The sequence below is a fragment of the Colius striatus genome, chromosome 1, assembly GCF_028858725.1.
Source record: "Colius striatus isolate bColStr4 chromosome 1, bColStr4.1.hap1, whole genome shotgun sequence".
NCBI classification, from domain to species: domain Eukaryota; kingdom Metazoa; phylum Chordata; class Aves; order Coliiformes; family Coliidae; genus Colius; species Colius striatus.
In genome coordinates, this window is record NC_084759.1 from 35,301,757 (window position 1) to 35,323,586 (window position 21,830).

General features: G+C 33.9%; 1 protein-coding gene across 1 annotated transcript in view; it reads right to left on the reverse strand.

The window, feature by feature from the left end:
- Positions 1-21,830, reverse strand: part of DIAPH3 (diaphanous related formin 3) — a 229,055-nt gene that overhangs the window by 79,775 nt on the left and 127,450 nt on the right. Inside the window, exons 22-23 of the mRNA XM_062020493.1 lie at positions 17,569-17,698; positions 6,682-6,806 (exon numbers count right to left, since the gene is read on the reverse strand). Of these exons, the coding sequence (XP_061876477.1) occupies positions 6,682-6,806; positions 17,569-17,698 (255 nt within the window). The remainder of the gene's footprint in view (positions 1-6,681; positions 6,807-17,568; positions 17,699-21,830) is intronic.

A 21,830-nucleotide genomic window follows, 5' to 3' on the forward strand; every position in this document is an offset into this window, starting at 1 on the left:
TCCTCCTGCAGAAAAGACTACAGAAGTCAAGAAATGGTTATTTTACCTTTATTTCCAATTGCCTACCCCAACTATTGCAAAAGAGAATTTACTGCATTTATATATTTTATACTAGAGACACATATACTATGGTCACAATTTCATGAAGCACAGGATTTTTTATGAAATGCATTAAAATCAAGACAAATAGAATACCATGTTGTTTTAAACACACAGCAACAATTGCTACTGGGTGGTGGTTGTCACTCTTCAGTTTTTCTGTGATGCAATCTTCTTTCAGTTTTGTTTAGATGCTGAGTTCCATTTCAATTTCACTATTAAATGTCCTTCTGGTTTATTAACATTGCTTTTAAAATACCAAGTAAGCCGTTAATGGTTTTCTTTTTGTAATTTAAAATCCAGGCCAGAAAGTTATACTACAATATTCTAAGACATGAGCAGGAAAGGAGAAATAATGCACCTCCATAACATTCAGGTTAGTCACTATGATGGCTATTAGCTGGCTCTGCAGGAGCAGAACAGTCTCTGCTATGACAATCTTAAAGAAAGAGACTAAAAAAAGGCTAGATTTCAATGATTTTAAATGATACATCTTCCATCATGCCCAACAATTTGCTTCAGACTTTCTCTTCCCCTGACAAGGCTCCTTAACCAGTATGAACTTCTTCCCATGTTTCTATTGACTTGACAAAATGCAGCTCACGAGCTGCTTGTGCTGACTGGCTAGTAGCAGCTCAAAGAGAATTGATGTTGCTGTCTCACTTTTACTTCCAGATCAATTTGTATCTCCTTTACTTGGCTCCCATGATACACAAAGCTTACTGGAAACTACCCTTCAGAGTTGGGTTTCTTTAAAATTATTAAAAATGTTTTAAAAGCTATTGGTGGGAGAGCGATGAGAGGTTAGTATGTACCAACTGCTGAAATATTAAGTAAAAAAAGGAGTACGAGAAGCAAGCATGACGAAACACAAGTGAGGACAATCAAAAGACATGTAAGCAGTTAAAAAAACCCACCCCCCCCTCGCCCAAAACCCAAACAACCATAATAAAGGAAAACAGTAAAAATTAATGCTGAACTGATGAAACGATAAATAAACATTTCTACATTCTGTTTATTTTTGATCCTACAATTTAGGACACTTATTATTTGTGATTCTTAGATCATTAACAGAACTTTGTGAAAACAACAATATTTCTTTTTTCAGTTATGAGACTGCTTAGTTCCACCAAGTGGAAGGTTAAAGAAAAAATAGATAAATTTGTTTTGTTGCAATTATGTATAAATGCCTTACATCAAACATTGCAGTAACCTTCAGTTTTCTAGGAAGGAAAAAAAAAACAGATGGGAAAAAAACCTTTAAATTAAGAATAAAATGTGTACTTCATCATGTAAGTTAATGTATATCAGAGTATAGCCTGAAAAGGAAACTTGGGCAGGAGGGAGTTGAGAGAGATGGAATTTCAGTGATACTCTGCAAGATGTAGCTGAAGTTACAACTATGCTAATAGAGTCCACATAGGCTGCTTAGTTCAAGCTGTTAAAATTGACTCGCCCTGAATATGTGATGTACAATTTTAAACCCAAAATACAGCACTCTGGAAAGATATTTTAGTATACAGCATTTCAATGCCAGACACGATGAATCCTAAGATTTTTGTTTTCCATCTGGTGCATTATGGGATACTCCAAGCTCTTGGCATTCTATTGAGACTATGCTTCAATTTAGGTATTTTTAATAAGTTCTCTTCCTTTTTTTCCTTAAATATGGCTTTTGTTAGCCAGCACTAGCTAAACTGGAAACAACAGGGAATACTACTGAGTACAGCAATCCCAACTGTAATTATTATGAACAGGTTGATATATATGCATTATCAGCTACAATTCATTGGCTTTGGATGAATGAAGACAGAAGTACAGCAGAGCTGTAACACAGGTGGGAGGAAAAGGAAATCAAAAAAGTTAGGTATTGTTAACTTTTATAAAGTGGCTTCACTTCACAGACTGCCTTTTTGGACTCATGGGACTACAAATCATCACTCTGCTCATTAATGGAGCAGGAAAGCAATGCAGGTCTGAAACAAGCAGTATCTGTGGCAAAATTTCTAACTGCTGCATGTTTCGTCTTGCATATTCATTGGAACTCTCCTCATAGTGAATTGCTTGTCTGAAGTTGCTACTGATTTTAATATTTAGTGGTATATAAAATACTAATCATAGTGCAGAGTAAAAGCAGCTGTTACTCTAGAACAGATAATGAATGTTGCTAATGTGTACCAAATACTTCCTTAAAAGGTCTCATATTCACCACTTTTGAGTTTTTCTCACAAACTAACCTACTTAAATGCATTAAGTGTATTACGTGTAGACAATCGAAAAAGGAATATTATTCTGCATAAGAACAAAAGATGAATATGCTGCATATATTTTAGTAGAATCCTCAAAATAGAACTGAGACTGCCACTACACTCTAGCCAGCAACAGTCTCTGTAAAAACATGGCAAACTTTCCAAAGACCTGTGCAAAAAGACTTTGAGGCCACCTCAAAACAGCATTTCAACAAATGATTTTCTACTCAGGCCAAAAGGTGCAAATGCTATAGGGCTCTGTTGAGGATTTCCCACATCCAGTTCTTGAGAAAATACCTGCAATTCTTTGAAAAATATGTGTCATACAGACTTTCTTTTATATACATATGGGGAAGGTTCAATAGTAAAATTATATATCTGAATTTAACAGTTCAAGTAACACATAGAAATGTTTAGATTTTTAAATTAGTACCTTCTAAAGAATATTTGTCAAATAATAGCTTTTTCTTGACTCACTCACTCCTACTTATCTCTATGTTACGATATTAATACAAATTGACATGCATCTGTACCACACAGAGCTGCTGCATGCAGTGTACATTCCATATATTACAAGCAAACAGCGCTAGCTGTAATACACACCTGAAGTCCAGATCAGACATTAAAGACCCGTATAAAGGAATTACATAATAAATTAAATTTACATTGTTTGCCAAAACCTTAACTCATTACCTGTCCACCCAACCAACATCTTGACTCTCCCAAAGAGCAACATACAACCTTTTTTCACCTAATGAGGTCAGCTCCTGAAATCTTCCCAAATCCTTAGGATGCAAGGATGTCTTACACACTTCAGTCTGTTTATGCTGCACAGAAGGAAGCTCAAACTACGAGGCTGATTAAGTAACGGACAATTTAGAGACAGCATATAGTTTCCTCCTTGCAGCTGAAATAGGTTTCTTCTACCTCACTTGAATAAGGCTCTGACTCGGGCAAGTGCTGTTCCTTTCTTCTCTTTCCACAATGTCAATAAATCAACTTAAATGACAAGGAAAGAGGAACAGAGAACTGATCAAAATGAAAGGACTCTGTTCCCAGCTGAAAGGCAGCAGCCAACTTATTGTCTCTCAAGGATTAGTTCCATAAGCTTCTGTAAAAATTGCCATCAATGCTACATTCAGTGGGATTCTGAAACTTGTCAAGAGTTTCTCAGTTGCTACTTAGAAAATCACTAGATGGGAGCTGGACTGATAAAGAGATTGTTGACTAAATTAATTAAGCTTTTAATATGCAATTTAAATTCTTTCCATAAACTCACTAATTTTTTATTTTTAAAGTACAAATATATTCTGCTCACTGTTTTTTATTGAACATTTCACTCAACGGATTTTATACTCTAGATCAATATCTATTCCATATTCTTTCACTTTTCTAATTAAAGCAAACAGAACTGCAATATTAACTATCATTTCTTTTCAGCTAGCGTACATAAGATGACCGACAAACTAGCACAATCTAATATATATGAGAAATATTCATAATTACAGGCTTTGTCAATAAAAGAGTGCACCAACTGTGCATATATCTGACTTCCTAAAGAAACAAGGATGCTAATCAGTTCATTAGGGGCCTTTGGGTTGTGATATTTAGCGACAGGATGTAATAGCCTGCTTGTCCATGGAGCCTAATTGTACTCAGGATGAAAAATTATTTCCAACAAAGTACCATCCTTCCTTTCTCAGATTTCCTGCTGGTTTCTTTTTATGAGCTGCATGCTTTTCAAGACATCAGCATCATTCAGCTTTCCATGTCACAGGAATAAAAGTAGAGACAGGTCCAGGTTTCATCACGCTGTGCAGGATTATCTAACCTTTACATCAAACCTTATTTGATTTGTAATTTATTGAAGTTCTTGTTTTTCTAAAAGTGAGTTTCTTTAATTAGGGTGTTCATAGACATTACTAGAAACCATATGCAACTTTACTGTTTTGAAACTACTGCCTATCTGCTGGGAGAGGTAGTAGGTGAAGACAAATTACTCCTGCTCATAACATTTAGTGTTCAAAATACTGTGTTTGAACAGACTAATACAATGAAGTATGCAGTATTGCTGGCTTTACCTGTACTGATTCATTCTGAGTAAGAGCAAATATTCATCTCACCTGTTTCTGACAGCAGTCAATACGATTAGGGAAAACAAGAAGGAAACTTGTACATGCAAGTGTAGCATAATAATTCAATGGATGTAGTATTTAGATTCTAACAGTCTGCACCTCAGCGATTTTTCTGACCTAAAGCTACATCCGAACTACTGTATTTAATAACTCCAGACATGTTATCTTTAGCTAACTACCTGAGTCTTACATGAAATTCACTCTCACTTTTAGCCTCTACAACATCCTAAAAGGATGGTATTTTACATGAGATGAATCCTGGTTATTTGTAAGCCCCAATAAATGTGGTCCTAACTTTGTTCCTGTATGTACAGCAAATAAAATTACAAGTATTTTTATTATATTTTCCTACCCTTTTAGATTTTCCACCTTCAGAGTCCTAACTTACTGAAACATTTCTTCTGCAGGAACTATTGTCTACTGCTGATCATTGTTACTGTTCTCTGCCACATCGCTAGGTACACAGTATACTTTTTGAGGTGATGTTATGGAAGTACTCAATACTTCCCTCACCGTCTCTCTCACCAGCTGTGCCAGGAAGTTATCTTATACATACTCCAGGAACCTCCTGGACTGTTTTCTCTCTGCTGTGTTGTATTTCCAGTAGAGTAGTTGTTAAGTTCAAGTCTCTCATAAGAACCTGGGCCAGTGATCTTGAGAGTTTTCCCAGCTGACTATAGAACATTTAATCTACTTTTTCATCCTAGTTGGGTGGTCTATAACACACTCCTACCATGATATCAGCCTTGTTGTCCTTTCCCCTGCATTCTTACACATAAACACTTGTCCCTATTATCACCATCATTGACCTCTAAACACTTGAGACACTCCCTAACACAGAAGTCTACCCCTCTATCTCTCCTTCCTTGCCTATCCCTTCTGAAGAGCTTATAGTCATCCAGTGCAGCACTTCAGTTGTGTTAATCATCTCACCCTGTTTCCCTAATGGCAACTATGTCACACTTTCCTTGCTGCACAATGGACTTATTCAGTCCTAAATACAATTTGTAACTTTATAATCCAGTACTTCACTCACTTCCTGCCATCAAGTTTCAGAAATGCCCAATGTATCAGTAACACAAAGGGAAATGAGGCATCCTACATTAAGTGAAGCTATTTTTTTCAGGGTATCCCCTAGTTGTTCTCAATCAAATGTTGCTGATTTCTTTCCTATCTGCTTTATAGATATGAGAGTTAAATAACCTCATCTCCAAATAGAGCTGTATACTAAATTATCTGTTACATGAAACTCTAGTGTTCAGTTTAAAAATGTAAACGGTTGTAAGATATTCTAAGTGCCAGCATCATGACTATTTTGGATTAAGATGAGTGTCATTTTTCATAGGTTTGATTTCTTAATAAGTGCTTCCCATTCCTAACTGCCTAGACTACACATCCTTTTCTTAACCAAGCAAAGACTTTGTATAGTCCTAGTCATATTTCAGAGAATGTTACCATGGACATGTTTTCCTCTTATGTCCTAGACAATGGTTTAACTCTTGCCCTCAGAACCATTCTCCTGTTTCTCCTATTAAGGTACTGGCTTCTTCAGGGACTAAACTTAAGTTTCATGCTATAAAGACACCTTGTTGGTGGACTGAAACACAAAATATATCTCTCAAAAAACCCACTGAGCAGTAAAAACAAGCCAGCAACAACAAGAAACAGAAAAGCCTCATCAGCAATGCTTCCAGATTAGTGTCAGTGCCAAATATATATGACCATCATCTGGTAGGGAGGTTTAAGTGAAAGAAACGGGTTTTTCTCCTTTAATTACCATCATGTTACAAGGCTTTCTTATGAGAGAGACAGCCAGAGAAGTTGGCTGCAGAACTTGGAATAAATAGTGAGAAAAAAGAATTTTGGCAAAAATAAGACCAGAAATCAGTTCTCACATGCTATGAATCTCATTTCTGAAATAAGAGAATTTTTTGGTTCTGTGGTTATGTTCACACTGATAATGCATAAACTAGAAAATAAATATAGAATTTTCTCATTCTGTCTTCTACAGATTAATCCTTTAATTCGATCATTCATGTATTTAGTTTATGAGTGGAAAAAAAGTTACATTTTTAAAAACTAAATGCTCAGACTAGACAGAAGTTATGCAAAGAAATTTAAAGTTTAAGGTAATGTAGTTAAATGCCTTCTGGGTTCTTTGGTTGTGAGGTTTTTTTAAAGAATACTCCAAAGGATATTGACATTTTTGCTACAAACTTATCGTGCTTATCTTCAGGAACTGGAAAAGTCTGCAAATCCTTCTCAAGCTGTTGGAGTTGCCTCTCCATATGCTTCAGGCTCTTCTCCAGGTTTTCTGCTGAGACTAAAATACAGAACATTCGTTTTGTTAACACCTTAAACAAAAAACAGTGTCTGTAAAACACACGAATAAAAACCTTACCCAAATCAGCATAGTAATTTTTAAATTCTGAAATAAAAGCACACTGAAGAAAGTACAGCGAAAGATGAGAGGGCCACTCAAAAATGTTCAGTTCCCCTCACGTACACAGTTGCCTATTCTGATTAAATATATGTTCTTTGAAGCCTGCATTTTGTTTTATTTTTATGCCTAAGTCTTTTAACTGCAATTAACAGTCTGTTTCCAATAACCTGAGATATACATAAGCCAGTCTGTCTCTTCTGATTAACGAAAGGACAAGTTTTGAAGCTACTCCAAGAGGCACAAAGCTTTCTTCAATCTTATTCTGTTAAAATAGAAAATACGAACATTTATATGGAAGATCATGAAGAAAATAAGACCCTCAAAACAAGAGAAAATGAGGCTATTAAACACCTACACATGAAATCTAACACTCGATCTCTTAGTTTGAAAGAACAATACCTGCTAAAAAACACAACAGAATTTGTCATAGTGAAAGTGCTTGGTAAGGTGGAGGGAAATATAAGGACTTGATGGGATGAGGCAGAGAAACATCAGGGATTTATAGAAGGATGTAGAAAAAGTGCACATTTTCTTTATCAGAAATTGAAAAATCTAACTTTCATACATTTAAAGCAATGTATGGAAGTTAAACAATGTGTAAATACATTAAAATATCAAGACCTGAGTAAAAAGTATAAATATACTTATAAAAGTAATCTTAGAATAACTCCTGTTAGTATGTATTCTATCTTGGATTTATATTATTGCAATCAGTTAAAACTTATTTCCCAATTGTTTATGAAGTAAACTTAACATTTAAATATGTTCCACAGAAACAATCTCTATCGATAAGAAAATAATCTGAATTTTAGTCTAAGGATGATTTTGTTTTCCCTTTCTTTTTTTCATTATTTATTTCATTCACAATATACTCTGCCTATAAAGGTAAAGCTACTTTAACCTTCATCTAAAAAATCCCTGGAGAAAGTTTGTGGCCCTATGATGTTACTAGGGTCTGTAGTGGATTCATGACTTTTCCACAGAGTAGCTACATGATGGAAATATAAGGTACACACACTGAACACATCTTTCTGTCATAAATGCCTCACAGAGTCCCCAGACGACCAGAGTAAAATGTTGCATAGCAACTGCAATCCCATTCATAGCAGAAAGGTTAACACAACTATAAAATGATCAATGGCAACCTGTTAAAATGCTAATGTAACCTAAAAAAAAAAAAACCACCCCAAACCAAATCTCAAACAATTTGGAGACAATCAACTTCTGTAAAAAGAATAAGAGAATATAAATGTATGCTCATATTATAACTCATGATTTGGTTTATAATCACAATTTTTAAAACCCTCTGTTCACTCAAAAATGCTGTCTTCCAATTGTATGTTAGACATGGCAGATTTTCACTCAACGACTGCTAAACCCAAATCACTACCAGGTAGGTCAGTTGGCTTCACTAGTTAAGAAACTGCCTTGTTTGATAAGCAGAGCTATAATTAGAAGCTGACAGTGTTAACTACACATGTGTTTCAGTCTTCAGAGGTTCCACAAGCAAACCTGATTTTAAAAGAAAGTCATACTTCTGCTGTCATAAGAAGCCTTTGAGGGTAGGCATATAATTTTATGCATTGATTTACTTAGAAAGGTGTTGAGAAACACAAATGATAATCTGTTGTGCTTAATATAACTATCCAGAGGACTCTTCACAATATAGTTTGTCTTGCATAAAAAAAGAGCTCATAGCATAAAATTAAAGTGACATACTTAAAAAACGTCAGAATGATGAGACTCAGAAAGTATCCAGGTTTAAAAACAAGTAAAGAAACCCCAAAACACTCACAACAACAAAAAATTCCTCTATATTAATTGCAGGCAACAGCTAACAGCTACATTCTTTCACCCAGGTAAGAAAAAAACTCCTATCAACTCAGTGCCTACAGTGCTTAGCACTGATTAACAGTTTGTATACAAGAGATTTTCAAATCCTTGCCTCCAGCAAAGTCAATTTTCTATTTCTATTACTTCAGTGCTTTTTGACATTACGTATTTGATCAAGAATCTTGAAATCTCTATCTTGTTCTAAAAGGATTTCTTTCCTCTGTCATGATCTTAAGTTGTTCCTGTATACAAAAATTCAGCATTCCTTTGATTTCAGCAGTGCATAACTACTAGATGTATTTTCCTTTAAGACTATATTTCTGGTGACAGCCTCAAACAGAGGCTAGCTCACAATATTCTGGTCTTACTGTGGTACTATTTTCATTGCAATATAAGCAGCTCTTCAACAAAAAGTTCACATGAAATACCTGCCAACATTCTCTTATGCCCCTCTGGAAGACATAGTTATAAAATATGAAGGGACACGGAAAAATGGCAGAACAAAAAAAAAATCCCTGACTTTGATCCCTAATCCAAGGAGAATTCAGATATAAACCCAGGCCGAACTGAAGTAAGCAATAGTTTGGAACCAAAGTAAAAAACAGGTTTTGAATGTGAGTAAGCCCACAAAACCAGGTTGTTTGAACAGAACGCATGTGTGCCTCAACACTCTCTCACTTATGCCCTCTGAACTGTCATATCCCTTTTTTATAAAAGGTCCTGGTATTTTTATAGATAATAATTAGATTTCCTCATATTCCACCTTTCATGGTTAAAACAACTTTCCTCTTGAATTTTCCTCTCTTAATTCAGGTTTTGCACTACCATGATTATTCCATGACTCGTCACTTGCTTCCACTTTAAAACCTTTCTGCATATTATTTCAGGTAATAACTCACCAGTCCTGTTAGTCTTTCCATTACTATTTCTACAGTTCTACTGGAAATATTTTATCTATCACACTAGAAAATACATTTTTTTTCTTGACCAAAGCTGTCGCTACAGTATCTAGATCCATGATCTTGTATTTCATACTATTGATTTTCATTTCTTTTACTCTGCTTCCTCCAGACTATCTAGTGATGACAACCCGATCCTCCCCTCAACTGGCAAAGCTGTCTAACCCTTTGTCAGGTACACTCATTGGTTCAATACAACTGTTGGGGTTTTTGCCATGTTGCTTTTAGACAGTGCTTTTATGTTTCTTCCACTTTTTATGTTAATGAATACTCTCTCATCATAACATCAAATGATTTCATGAAGTCAACATAGATTTCATGGGTCAAAAAAAGGAGAAATTAATAGTCAAAGCTATCAGATTAGTCTACAACCAATAAATTAATTTTCATTTTATGTCACTCTCATTAACCTCCACATTTGATTATTCTTTCTTCTATAAACTTTCATATCGGGAGGGTCAGATAAAAAGACGTGTAATTACCTAAATCACTCTCTTCTCCACAGTTTCTTCAATATTCTGTAGTCACACAGCATTACTAGAGCCACAGCCAAACTTGATAAAAAAAATGTACTTATTAAACTTTTAGGTCCATATCTCAGTTATCTCAGAATGCAGAAATGGAAACTGGTATTTACAATATGTACAATATACTACAGTGATAATTTTTTCTTTCAACAGATTTCTACAGAGATATTTTTCTCACCACTCTCCCATCCCCAGATCATTATTCTAGCTTAAAATTAAAGCAATATTTCATCTAGTTTTGAGACTATACCTGTTTAATCTTAAATCTCAGAAATAATTCTCCAAAGCAAAGTAACACTACTTGTGTGCTCTCTCATTTATGTTGCTGTAAACCTTCTGCTACTTTTTGCAACATATATTTCAGCTAATATTTCAGAAATCCTATGTGTTGCCCACACTGTATGGCAGTTTGCTTGTATGATTGCAATCTCCATATCAAGAGAAACTTCCTCTTGCCTACAGCTGTTTCACTGCCATTAATGGTGCTGTTCGGGACCCTGTATTCTGACAGGAAAGAGTGACAGTGACAAGCTGATCTCTAGTCTGATGCAGAAAACTATGTTATATCATTAAAAAAATAAATCTGAAAATACATTATTGCTTTCAGCATTTGAACTTCACACTGGACTGATGGATGGAGTTTACTGAATAATACTTTAAAATTGTCAATGTTTTATCAATGTAGCATTTAAAAGGAAAGTTAAATGACAAAACATAGCCTAAAAAAACACCTCGAAACTAGAAAAAAACACCTCTGTATTGTCAGATGGTTTTAGAGTATTCACAAAGAAAGATTCCATAGTATAAGAAGATTTCTGTGAACACCAGTAAAGGCCTGAACTATCTATTAATAGTAGTATGCTCAGTATTACAGAAGACTGACTTATATTATTTATATACATAAATTATATTTTAAAAAATTATATACATGAAGCTCTCCCAATATGATATTTTTTCTTGTCTTCTACAGCCATTTTGTCTGTCTTGCCTTTTTTTGCTTCTGCGTGTAACAGACATATACAATAATCTTGTTGAAATCCTTTTCGCTGTAAAGCTGTTACAATGTCAGACTTTCCCTTCTGTAGCCAAAGCAGACTCCAGTTGCATACATGAGAGCAGCAGCTCTTTAAGCAGGATTTAATTAATTTTCTTCTATTTTGAATTCAAATATGAACATACTAATGTAATTTAATTGATTAAAAAATGCATAAGCATTTTTCTACCCAATTCTCTAGTAAAAATGTTACTATCATCAGTATGAATAGGCCTCAGATTTTATACTGATGATGCCCTATGCTAGCTACATAAGAGCCTTGGTCTGCTAGACTTGTTATGAACTTCTCAGAATCTCCTGGGTGAAATGCAGCCTGAAAATATGGGTAAGGGTTGAAACCACAAATCGCCCGAATGACAAGCAGTTAGTTGATGGTCAGTTATTTATCATTAGATTGCTACTGAAAGAAAGAAGCAGCTGCTACGACAAGGGGAAAAAACAGCCGAGTACAGGCCCCAGCATGGGGAAGTAACAGCCTCCAGTGTTGCACAGTACACAATCATACAGTGCAGTGACAGGCTAAGAGCTGCCAAGTAATAGAATCATCATATAAAATAATAAATCAGATTTGGAGGAGGGAAGAGAAAGATGACTCTCATGTCAGCTGAAGCTTCCCTCATTGAAGACCCCTTGAGTCTCATGACCTCAACCCTTGGGGACCCAGACCACAAAGCACATACTGTGCTGACTGCAGTGTATCGTATATTCACATCTAATTTAGGATATGGTTGTTAATAACTAACTGCTTTGAATATGCAGAGACAGTGATTAATAATAATTAAGAATGAACCATTAGCATGAAATGTTAATGAAAATCGGCCTAGTAAAGCCTGAAATAAAAGTTTTAAACCAGTCAGATTTACCAGTCTTCCAAAGAATCCCACCCCTGCAACCTCTAACTCCCTGAGAAAAGTATTAAAGGAGCAAGATATACAAGCCTACATATATATGCACTTGCAACACTTCCCTACGTATTAAAATTAGGATTTTTCACCTTCAAGTTGAGAGGTTTCTCTTCTTTATTATCTCCACACCTACACTTCAGTCGTCTTCCAGATTGTAGTATTCTAATCCTTCTCTAACAACAACTCTTAATTTTGCCTCGTCACCTCATTTCACTAGGACGTTTCTACTTCTATTAACAGTACATATTTACAGAAGTAACGGTAATTTTTTAAAAATCACAATAGGTACAAGTTTCCCAAACAAGGAAGTTCCTTTACAAAATAAGTATTGCATTCTTGCTTATATGGTTATTTCATTAATTCTCATTTTATCCAATTTTGATAGCAATTTTCCATGAGGTGCACAATCAAATTCTTGGCTATGACTAAATTCCTGAAATTAAATGCACATTCATTTTTTTTTTCCACTTGATATAAGGAATGCTTATTTTGTTTAGCTGCCTCTAGACTAACTTAAAAAAGTATTTTGTAGCTTTTATAAAGCATAGATTGGCTTCTTTCCATATAAAATAAAGCATAAGTTTGATACCTCCCTTGGGTCCTGTCTTGTTATGCAACCAATAGGATCAGAGACTGAGAATCTAGAAATACTCATAGACGTAAGTAATAGCGTGTTTTTCATTCTGAGGATAAACTCTGTGTTTCCACTGTAAGGTTGATTCCTGAAATATTTTGACCATTATCACTAGTTACAGTCCTGTGTGTACCAGCAAGTTGCAACACAAGACACTTTTCACACTGTTCTCTGACATTCACTGAAATCTCTGAATAGCTTCTTTCAACTGTATTTCATAAACCTATATATGTAAAAAAATCCCTAATAAAACCACAGATGAATTCTATACCATCAGTGAAGCTATCTACTTCATAGCTGAATTAATTAAATTAACATCCAAGAATGAACAAGGATACCGCTCCCTTTTCAATGCACAAAAGAACTGGTTTTAATCTCTTCCTGAAGACATGTCATAAAAGAAAATTCAGGTAACAGATACAACAAAAAAAGGACCTCTAAAAATAGACCTCTGTTTGGTAGCAGGTGTCCTGTTTATGGTAAACATTCTAGAAAACTATAAGTGTAAGCACAAAAAACCACCAAACAAAACAATATTTTTTAAAAAAAAGTATAAAATTAAGTTTGCACATAAAAAGAAGGAATTCTCAAAAAAGAAGACATAATTAAAAGAATTTTTACCATACTAGTTAAAAACTATTGATTTTGATACTGATAAAAGTATAAATCAGTATGGAGTTGTCTGAGAGCACAAAAAACCCACTGAAACAAACAGAAGAATCCTGACTACCTGAAAAATCCACCCTGTCAATTTGCAACCTAAGACAAAATGAAAGCCCATGCAACATATAGGAGAAAGTATGTTACTTTAATAGTAACCAAGAAATATGCTAGTCATTTAGAAACTCTCTAATAGGAAAAGAAATTTTCCTTAAGACATGTGGATTGCTTACAGTGTATATATTAATATTGTTGTCTAATGCTGTCCTAATGTTTTTAAATATTGTAGGTAGAGGTGTTCTGTTCTTTTAATTATTAAACTTCACATCTGCAGTTTGGTTCTTAGCTTAAAAAAAGCCCAAATTATTTATTTACGAAAAAAGAATAACATTTCAAAGATGAGAAAATGGGTGTTACTTGTAAAGTAACAATGAGTTAATGACTTTTATGGGAAGAGGAATCTGCAATTTTATATTGTTATTACAATATCAAAGACTTTATACACTGTTACCTGTAAGGTCTCTGTAAATTATAGTCAATCAAATAAAACAGGAGCCTAGATAAATGCAATATAAATCTTTAGAGTACCATAAAACAAGAAATTAGTAAAGTGTACTAAATTACCAAAATATTTCTTGTCTGGAATATAATAGAAAAGCAGGAAAGTCATTATGTTTAAAAGAAGAGACAGCTTTAATTATATGAATCTTCAGGAACTGTCATATCAGTAAGCTCATTAGCTGCAATGAAACTTCCTCCTGCTGATCTAAAGGTACTTTAAAAACAGGATTTGTTATACTTCAAAGCAAAAACGTATCTTTAATTCATGCACTGTAACAGAGAATTAAGCCTACTTCTAGCATCACAAAAGCAGAAACTAAAACTTTAGCACATAATCAAAAAAACAAATTAAATATCCTGAAGTAAACTACAACTGCATAGGTAATATGTCCCTTGTTGACTGCCTGTCACATGTCATCTTTTAAAAAGTAAAATTTAGTTTTTATAATTCAATCATTAATTTACATATTGTGAATGCTTTATCATTTTTAATGCACATGTTAGTTTCACAACTAAGTCTTCCAAGCTATGTTAACAGCTCACTATATGACAAGTAATGGGCAATATTTAATGAAATTAAATGACCAAGTGTGTTTCTTCTAAAAGAGATAAAAGGAAAATGAGTTGATAAACATTGTAGTGTTCACCATTTTGAACCAGAAATAACTTGAGAGAACAGTTTTAGGAATAAGCAAGTACAAAATAAAAAGATACAGAGTATGCTACAGGTGTGCTGGCTGATACAAGAACGGTCATGTCAAGGAAGCAATTTCTAAGTAACTTGGTTGAAGAAACTTGTAGAACATCCAACAATCAGCTGATGGTGACCAAATCAAAAGCAATAGATGCATAGTGTAGTTCCATTTCTATATAGAGTTTTCAACTTGAATTTTTCTGTTAATATTCCTCATATGTCATTTACACATCTTTCTGCCATATTACTTTTGATTTATAATTTAAAGGTATTTGCAAATAACTTTATGTCCCATAAGAAATGTGAAATTATTGTATATGAAGAAGTGAATATGCAGATAGGAAATAAAAATAGCTTAATAAAACACTTCTTGGGGACTACTTTTAAAAAAATTACTTCAGAACATGAGGTTCAGTGAAACCATTCCCCCACCTCTACAAGGCCTTAACCTTTGCAAAGACAAAAAGTAGAGAAAATAAACTAGAAACAAATGCTGGAACAAAATATAGCCTATATAGTTCACAGAAAAATTGAGCTTTAAATTAGTATGATATAAAACTAGAAAAGAATGATCTATCTCCTAATCCAACAAGCTTTGACCAGTAAAGCATATATGTAAACAAAACCTTCCTAGCAGATGCCAGAAAAACCCAGGCAAACTTCATCCGTCTGTACTATCAGCAGCCTGAGACCCTTAGATGTAATCTTTGGATATAGTGGTTTTGTAGGTTTACAGGAAGTCTGAACTGGCTCCCTCAAATACAACTCAGGACAGATTACTCTTGCTAAGCTCTAAGTACAGTATCTTGAAGTGAAGGAGATGGTCTAAGCCCTCAATATCCTAATTCTGTTCTAAAATAACCAGTATTTCTTCTGGAATTATTATATTTGATTAGATAATCATCAAGACAAAAGATTTTTTATGATTTCTCCTCTATCACTCTCCCTAGCAGCCAAAACGATGCCTTGTAATATCTGCTGTGTTTCCCAGCTCACTGTAGAATTATTCTTGGTCAACTTGTCTTCATCAGTATATTAATAAGTTACAATAAACCAGGTGAGTCCATTATGTTGGATATGGATCTTTACAACCACACATTCAGAGAATTTTTTTAACTGACCTTTTTATAAGCTCTAGCAAAAACATCTACTTCATGAAAAATTTACTGTGCAAAAGTTGGTGTATAATAAATCAAATGGCTTTATAAAAATATACTTCTGCAAAGGTACTAAAAGGTTTAAAAACACCCCTATGAGCTACAGTCTTTGGGATCTGTCTGAATTTCCAAAATTCTAGTGAAGGAGGAATACTTCAAAGCTAAATGGAGTTTTGCAGGTAGGGAAGCAAATATAAACACACACACACACATATGCTCATCTGTTCAAGACAATCCTAGCCTTTGTGTTTTTCATGTAGTAAAACTTAAATGCAAAATATATCGCATAACACACTGAAGTAAATTCAATATATAAACTTTAAAAGATGGTCATTGATTTCTATCCTACAACATACTGAGTGAGATCAAAGACTCGTCTAGTCAATAGCAGATACTTTAAAAAAATGACAGAAAGTCTGGACTAATTGATAATTTTACTGGCTACTCTTTGAAAGGTCAGTGTCTTATATTTCAGAAGCTTTCCAGAAGTCAATCATTGGCTTTTTGTAAGATGACTGTCTATAATGAAAGTAACAGTTTCTAGTGAGGAACATTTTAGCTTTTCTTGCTGATACAAAAAAATTCAATCACAGTACAACCAATAACATAGAACCAATGAAATAAAACCCAAAACTCAAAAGTGGTCAGTTAACACTGAAAATAATGCATTAAATACTAAATTTATATACAGTAGAAACTCCAACTACCAGTACAAACAAACAGATGAAGGATTGACAGGATTGAAACATTTGACAGATACCAAAAAATACTTCAACTTCTAAGCAACTATAATGCACAAATTAAAATTATAAACTTTCAGAACCATGACAACAGGAAGTAAACTCTATGTGAGTGACTACTAGTCAAGTTCTGTATCAGGAGTAGGTTTTGCAAAGCGGTAGTTTGTGGGAGAGAGACTGACTGAGATATCTGAGTGACACTACAAAACAACAAACAGAGATCTTCTCCAAATTGACATAAACTAAAAAAATATTAACTGAGACAGTCTATCCAATCTTCATTTCCTACAAGGGCAGGAGAGTGTTGAGGAGGCATCAATTTTTAACTCCATGCTTAGTCAGTTTAAATTACTTAGGCTGTGATAAAATATGGGGAAGACAATCTTAATTATGAAATTAACTGCAAAAAAAAAACCCAAACGCTGCTGCTTATACATTATTCTACGATGCATGATCAAGGAGTGCAAGGAGGAATTTATTTTTCCAAACTTCCAATGCTACTGTTGCATGGAAAACATACAGACAGGGAAGACAACCTGTTCTGGTTCATGTTTAGAAAAAAGAAATAAAGATTAAGTGATGGTATTACAGTCTTTCTGTGTTTCTGAACTAAGAGACACTGCGTGGTTGTACTATGCTTATCATGTAAAAGAATGAAAGTTGGAAATTAAGATCTGTTTCTAGAAAAGAACTAGAAGATATGTTAGAAGAAATAAAGAAGAGGAAATCTTGTAGTAAATATTAGAGGACTGAACAACAAATATCTTCCAAGACCACTTACAAGAACTCAAATTACTGATCTATGATGTATACTACTAAAGTCTATTTTAAAAATAATGTTAGTAAATATAAGCATAATGTCACATAAAAGACACTGCAATGCACTCAAAATCAAAGCTTTTAGGTAGCTATACAAACCTTTACTAGCTTTATCCAAATGCTGAAAATCCTCAACAAAATTCAAGACATCCTGGTAGCTTTCTTCACATACTTCTACAAGAAAATGAAGTAACGTTGTTTTCTGATCTGCCGACTTTGTGTCCTTCAACTAGAGAGAAAAAAAAAATGTTAAAACATTAAGATTACTTCTGACTATTTTGATAATTAATATATATTACTAACTGAACCATAGAATCACAGAAACGTAAAGAGTTGGAATGGACCTTGAAAGCTCATCTATTCCAACCGTCCTGCCAGACCAGGGCCACCTAGGGTAGGGCACACAGGAAGTCGTCCAGGTGGGTTTTGAATGTCTCCTGAGGAGGAGACTCAACTGTTGAACTGGTACAGTTAAAGCAAACCTTAAGTAACAAGCTGTTTCATTTCCTTACTTGCTACAAATCACTAGAAATATCATATTGTATATTTTATAATTCTATGCATTACTTGAGTTCCATACTCCAAATCAGTACACATTTCTCTTTTAAAGGTGTAATTAATATAGGAATATTTGCAAAACTGTGAATAGACTCACGAAAGCATTAAAAAACAAAACTAAACAAACCAGAGCTAAATCAACAAAATCTAACAATACATGATACACATATTCACTCCATGACTCTAATCTAACAATATTTATGCAGTAGTGGCTAAAACCTCAACCTGCACAAGTTCTTGTCAATCGTCAATAGTGAAACAAGAGTTCATCAGCTTCACTGTTTACAAGATTTCACTTCAAAAATTCTTAATCCCTAACTTTTCTTTCTGAAACCTTTACACATATGCACTTATTTTAAGTCACTCATTTTAAAACTTGCATCTAGTTGTGTAAAAACATTATTGTAAATTGGCAAACACTCAGTATATGTTTCTGTTGCACTCTCACATTTGAATTGTTTTTTTAAATGATCAGATATCTTAAGAAATAGAAAATGACATACCATATGAAAGTGATTCTTCAGTACTTAAACACTATGCAAAAAAACAGTTTAGCAAAAAAACCCCACATGTAGATACATATATACAAAGTATGCATGCATACTAAAGCACTGCCACAACTGCACACAGATTTGTACATCTGAATATAAAGGGAAAAGTCTTTACTGTGGTATCAAAACTAGCATTAAACAAGTAGATAACTCATATTAGTTTGTTTCAACTTCAAGACTGCTCTTTGCTTTGGTCACCATGAAAAATAGAAGTGATCAGCAATGCTCAACAGTATGAGTGCAACTACAGCAACAAGGTCGAAAGGAAAAAAATTACCACCTTTTCCAAAAGGGGCTCAAAACCAGTTGCAGATCTATACAGGGATAACTTTTGAATAAGCAACTTAGAACAAGATCGATCCCAATTTAAACATGCATAGACACATATTTAATATCTTTTATGTATATATTACCACAGTTTTCCCATGGTTGGAAATTTCTTACAAAGAAATTCTTTCACACTTGTGCTTCCGAGTATCCTCGGAGATCACTTAAATGACTTTTTATTCACCTAATTTAAAAACCAAATTAGGGTGTATTGTTTGCTTTTTCCATACTGTATGTAAATTAAAATGGAGAACTTTGGATGGTGGTTATCACTGAGGTTGGATTTTTATACTTCACTTATGTTCAAAGACCAAAATGATACTATTTTAATAAATATAATAAGATATACTTGTCCAGAATGAATATGGTGGGTTTTTTTCAGATAAGTGGATTCATAATAGTGTGAGACACGTTTTCAAAATAAACATAAAATGGAACACACATGCTTCAAAATCAAAAAACACAATCTGTGGTCATTACTGTAAGCAGTGTTAAAAATTACTTCTACTGTACTGGGAATGACAGTAAGAAATGTCCCAATAATTGAAATATTACAATTTCTACAATGTGACACTAATTAAAAATACATGTAGTTAAAAGAAGTTAGTTTTTAAGAAAAAACTACTGTTATAAACATATATATAATTGTAATATATCAGTGTTTAATAAATTATTATTAGCATACCAATATCATATCTCTCTTCTGAGAATATGCACACATGTTCTCTGATGCACAAGAACAATTACAGTCCAATTTTACACAATGCTGGGAGAAGGTAATATACAGAATTATCTTTTGCAAAGTAGATAGTTCATACAGTTCCCTATGTACAACTGGGCATCAATGAAGGAGAGTAGGTAAATTGTATATACTTCAAAAATTACAGATGCCAACATCTGTGAAGAACAGAAGCCACAGAATTTTTTTTACGTTCTCAGAATCCCTACTGAAAACTCCTGAGCAGACGACCAAGCTGTCTGCAAGTCACAGCTTTCTAGTTTTAAGCCTTGAAGGAATATTGGTTTGGGTGATTTTTTTTTCCTGTTTTAATAACATTCAGTAGTCAAACCAGTATATTATTCTCAGAACAGAGGAGATTAAATATTAACCAAGACATTACATATAGTTAAGAAAACTCCCAAAATTACACACATATGGTTTTACCTCTTTATTTCCAGACAAAGTGATCTGTCTGTGTAAGACACAATTTCATAACCAGTGAAGGCTTGGCATTCACGGACTTCCTAAATAAGGCCACAATTGGATGAGGTACATTAGGAATTGCTGACTAGACCTTGATACACATAGGATAGTAAATACTAATGCCTAGTGACTCTCTGAAAACCTGTCAGCCTTCCAAAGAACAGGTAGCTGTCTGCAGGTTGCACTTGTCCTGGGGTATCTAGCGGCAAAGATCTAAAATTTTACAGAGTATCTCTAAGGTGGCCATAGTTGCTTCCTCTCCTTGCAAAACATATAATCCTTGGTATTTCTTTCCTAATCACAGAAGTTAGGTTTTGAAGAGACCTTTAAAGATCATCCAGTCTAATCCTCCTGCCATGGGCAGGAACATTCATACACCCATATACAACACCTATTAAGGTTCCATTATCTTCCTCCTAGAAAAGTTTTAAGCACTGTGGTCTGGTTATTTACAAATTATCATGAAGTAATGCTGAATCAAATATATATGAAATCTTTGTCATTGGAACTTTGGGTTTTATACTTGCACATTTCTTTTGCCAGTACTTAAAGTTCGTTTTCTGGAATCCTGTAGCCATTCATCCCTTACTTTCACTACTTAGACACATCAGTTCCTTTTCCTATGTGCACTACTTCACGGTAGTCTTAAAATTTTAATCTTTTAGATCTTAAATTACTTCTTCAAGACAATTTTTCAATTTTGATCCTGCTCTACAAATTGCCTGCAACATTTACCTTCATACTGTTTTCATAAGTATATTCCTTTTTCTGTTGCTTTATGCATTGAAAACATGGAGAATATTATCAGACATAGGACAGATCGCCATAAAATCATGCCTAAGAAGTAAATGCACCATCCAATTGGAGAGAGAACTTTTAGTATCTTCCTTCTGAATAAACTCTTAATGAATTGTACTTTTAACTCAATAATTTAATCTATGCTGTATTTCTCTAGGTGAATGATGCATGATTAAATGTTAATTTTAGACTAGGGAAGGTATATAACAAATATTCATAAAGAGTAAGGTATAAGTATCAGACTCAACACTTTGAGAAACATAGTGGAAGAATTCTTCTGAAACGTGGCAGAGAAAGGGCAATTATTTTTAAGACTGTAGAAGTTCGCATATTGTATTTTCCCTCCTGTAAAAAGCTGAGAGAAAACAAAGAGCACATACAACCTTCCAAACAATTAATTTCTCATAAGAATTATTACATACATGTTCAATCTGCAGTTTTTGCAAATATCTTCCAAGGACACAGGAAAAAAAAACAACGTTAAGGGGAAGGCAATTATTATTACAATTGATTATAAATTAACAAGTAGGAAGTATAGACATCATCTTGTAAATACCTTCCTACAAATGTTGAAACAGTGAAAATAAAGGTAAATTAGAACAGGGAACTGATGAATCTGAGAAATAAATAAGAAAAACAGGTATGGAGAAAATTGATGTAAAAAAGAAAATATGATTAATAAAAGAGATTAAAATGTGACACACATTAAAAAAGTGCTCACACACTATGAGCACAGTGATCTGGTCCTTCCATAATCTTATTTAGTTTGTTAGATATTTTTAATTATTCCCTCAAAACGTAATTTTTCTAAAAGTTTAAATGCAAGTCAATCTCGGGATGACTATCCACAGGTTAACCGTATTGTTCAAACCATCAATTAATGCTAACAATTGTGAAAAAACCCCAATAATTAATTGATTGAA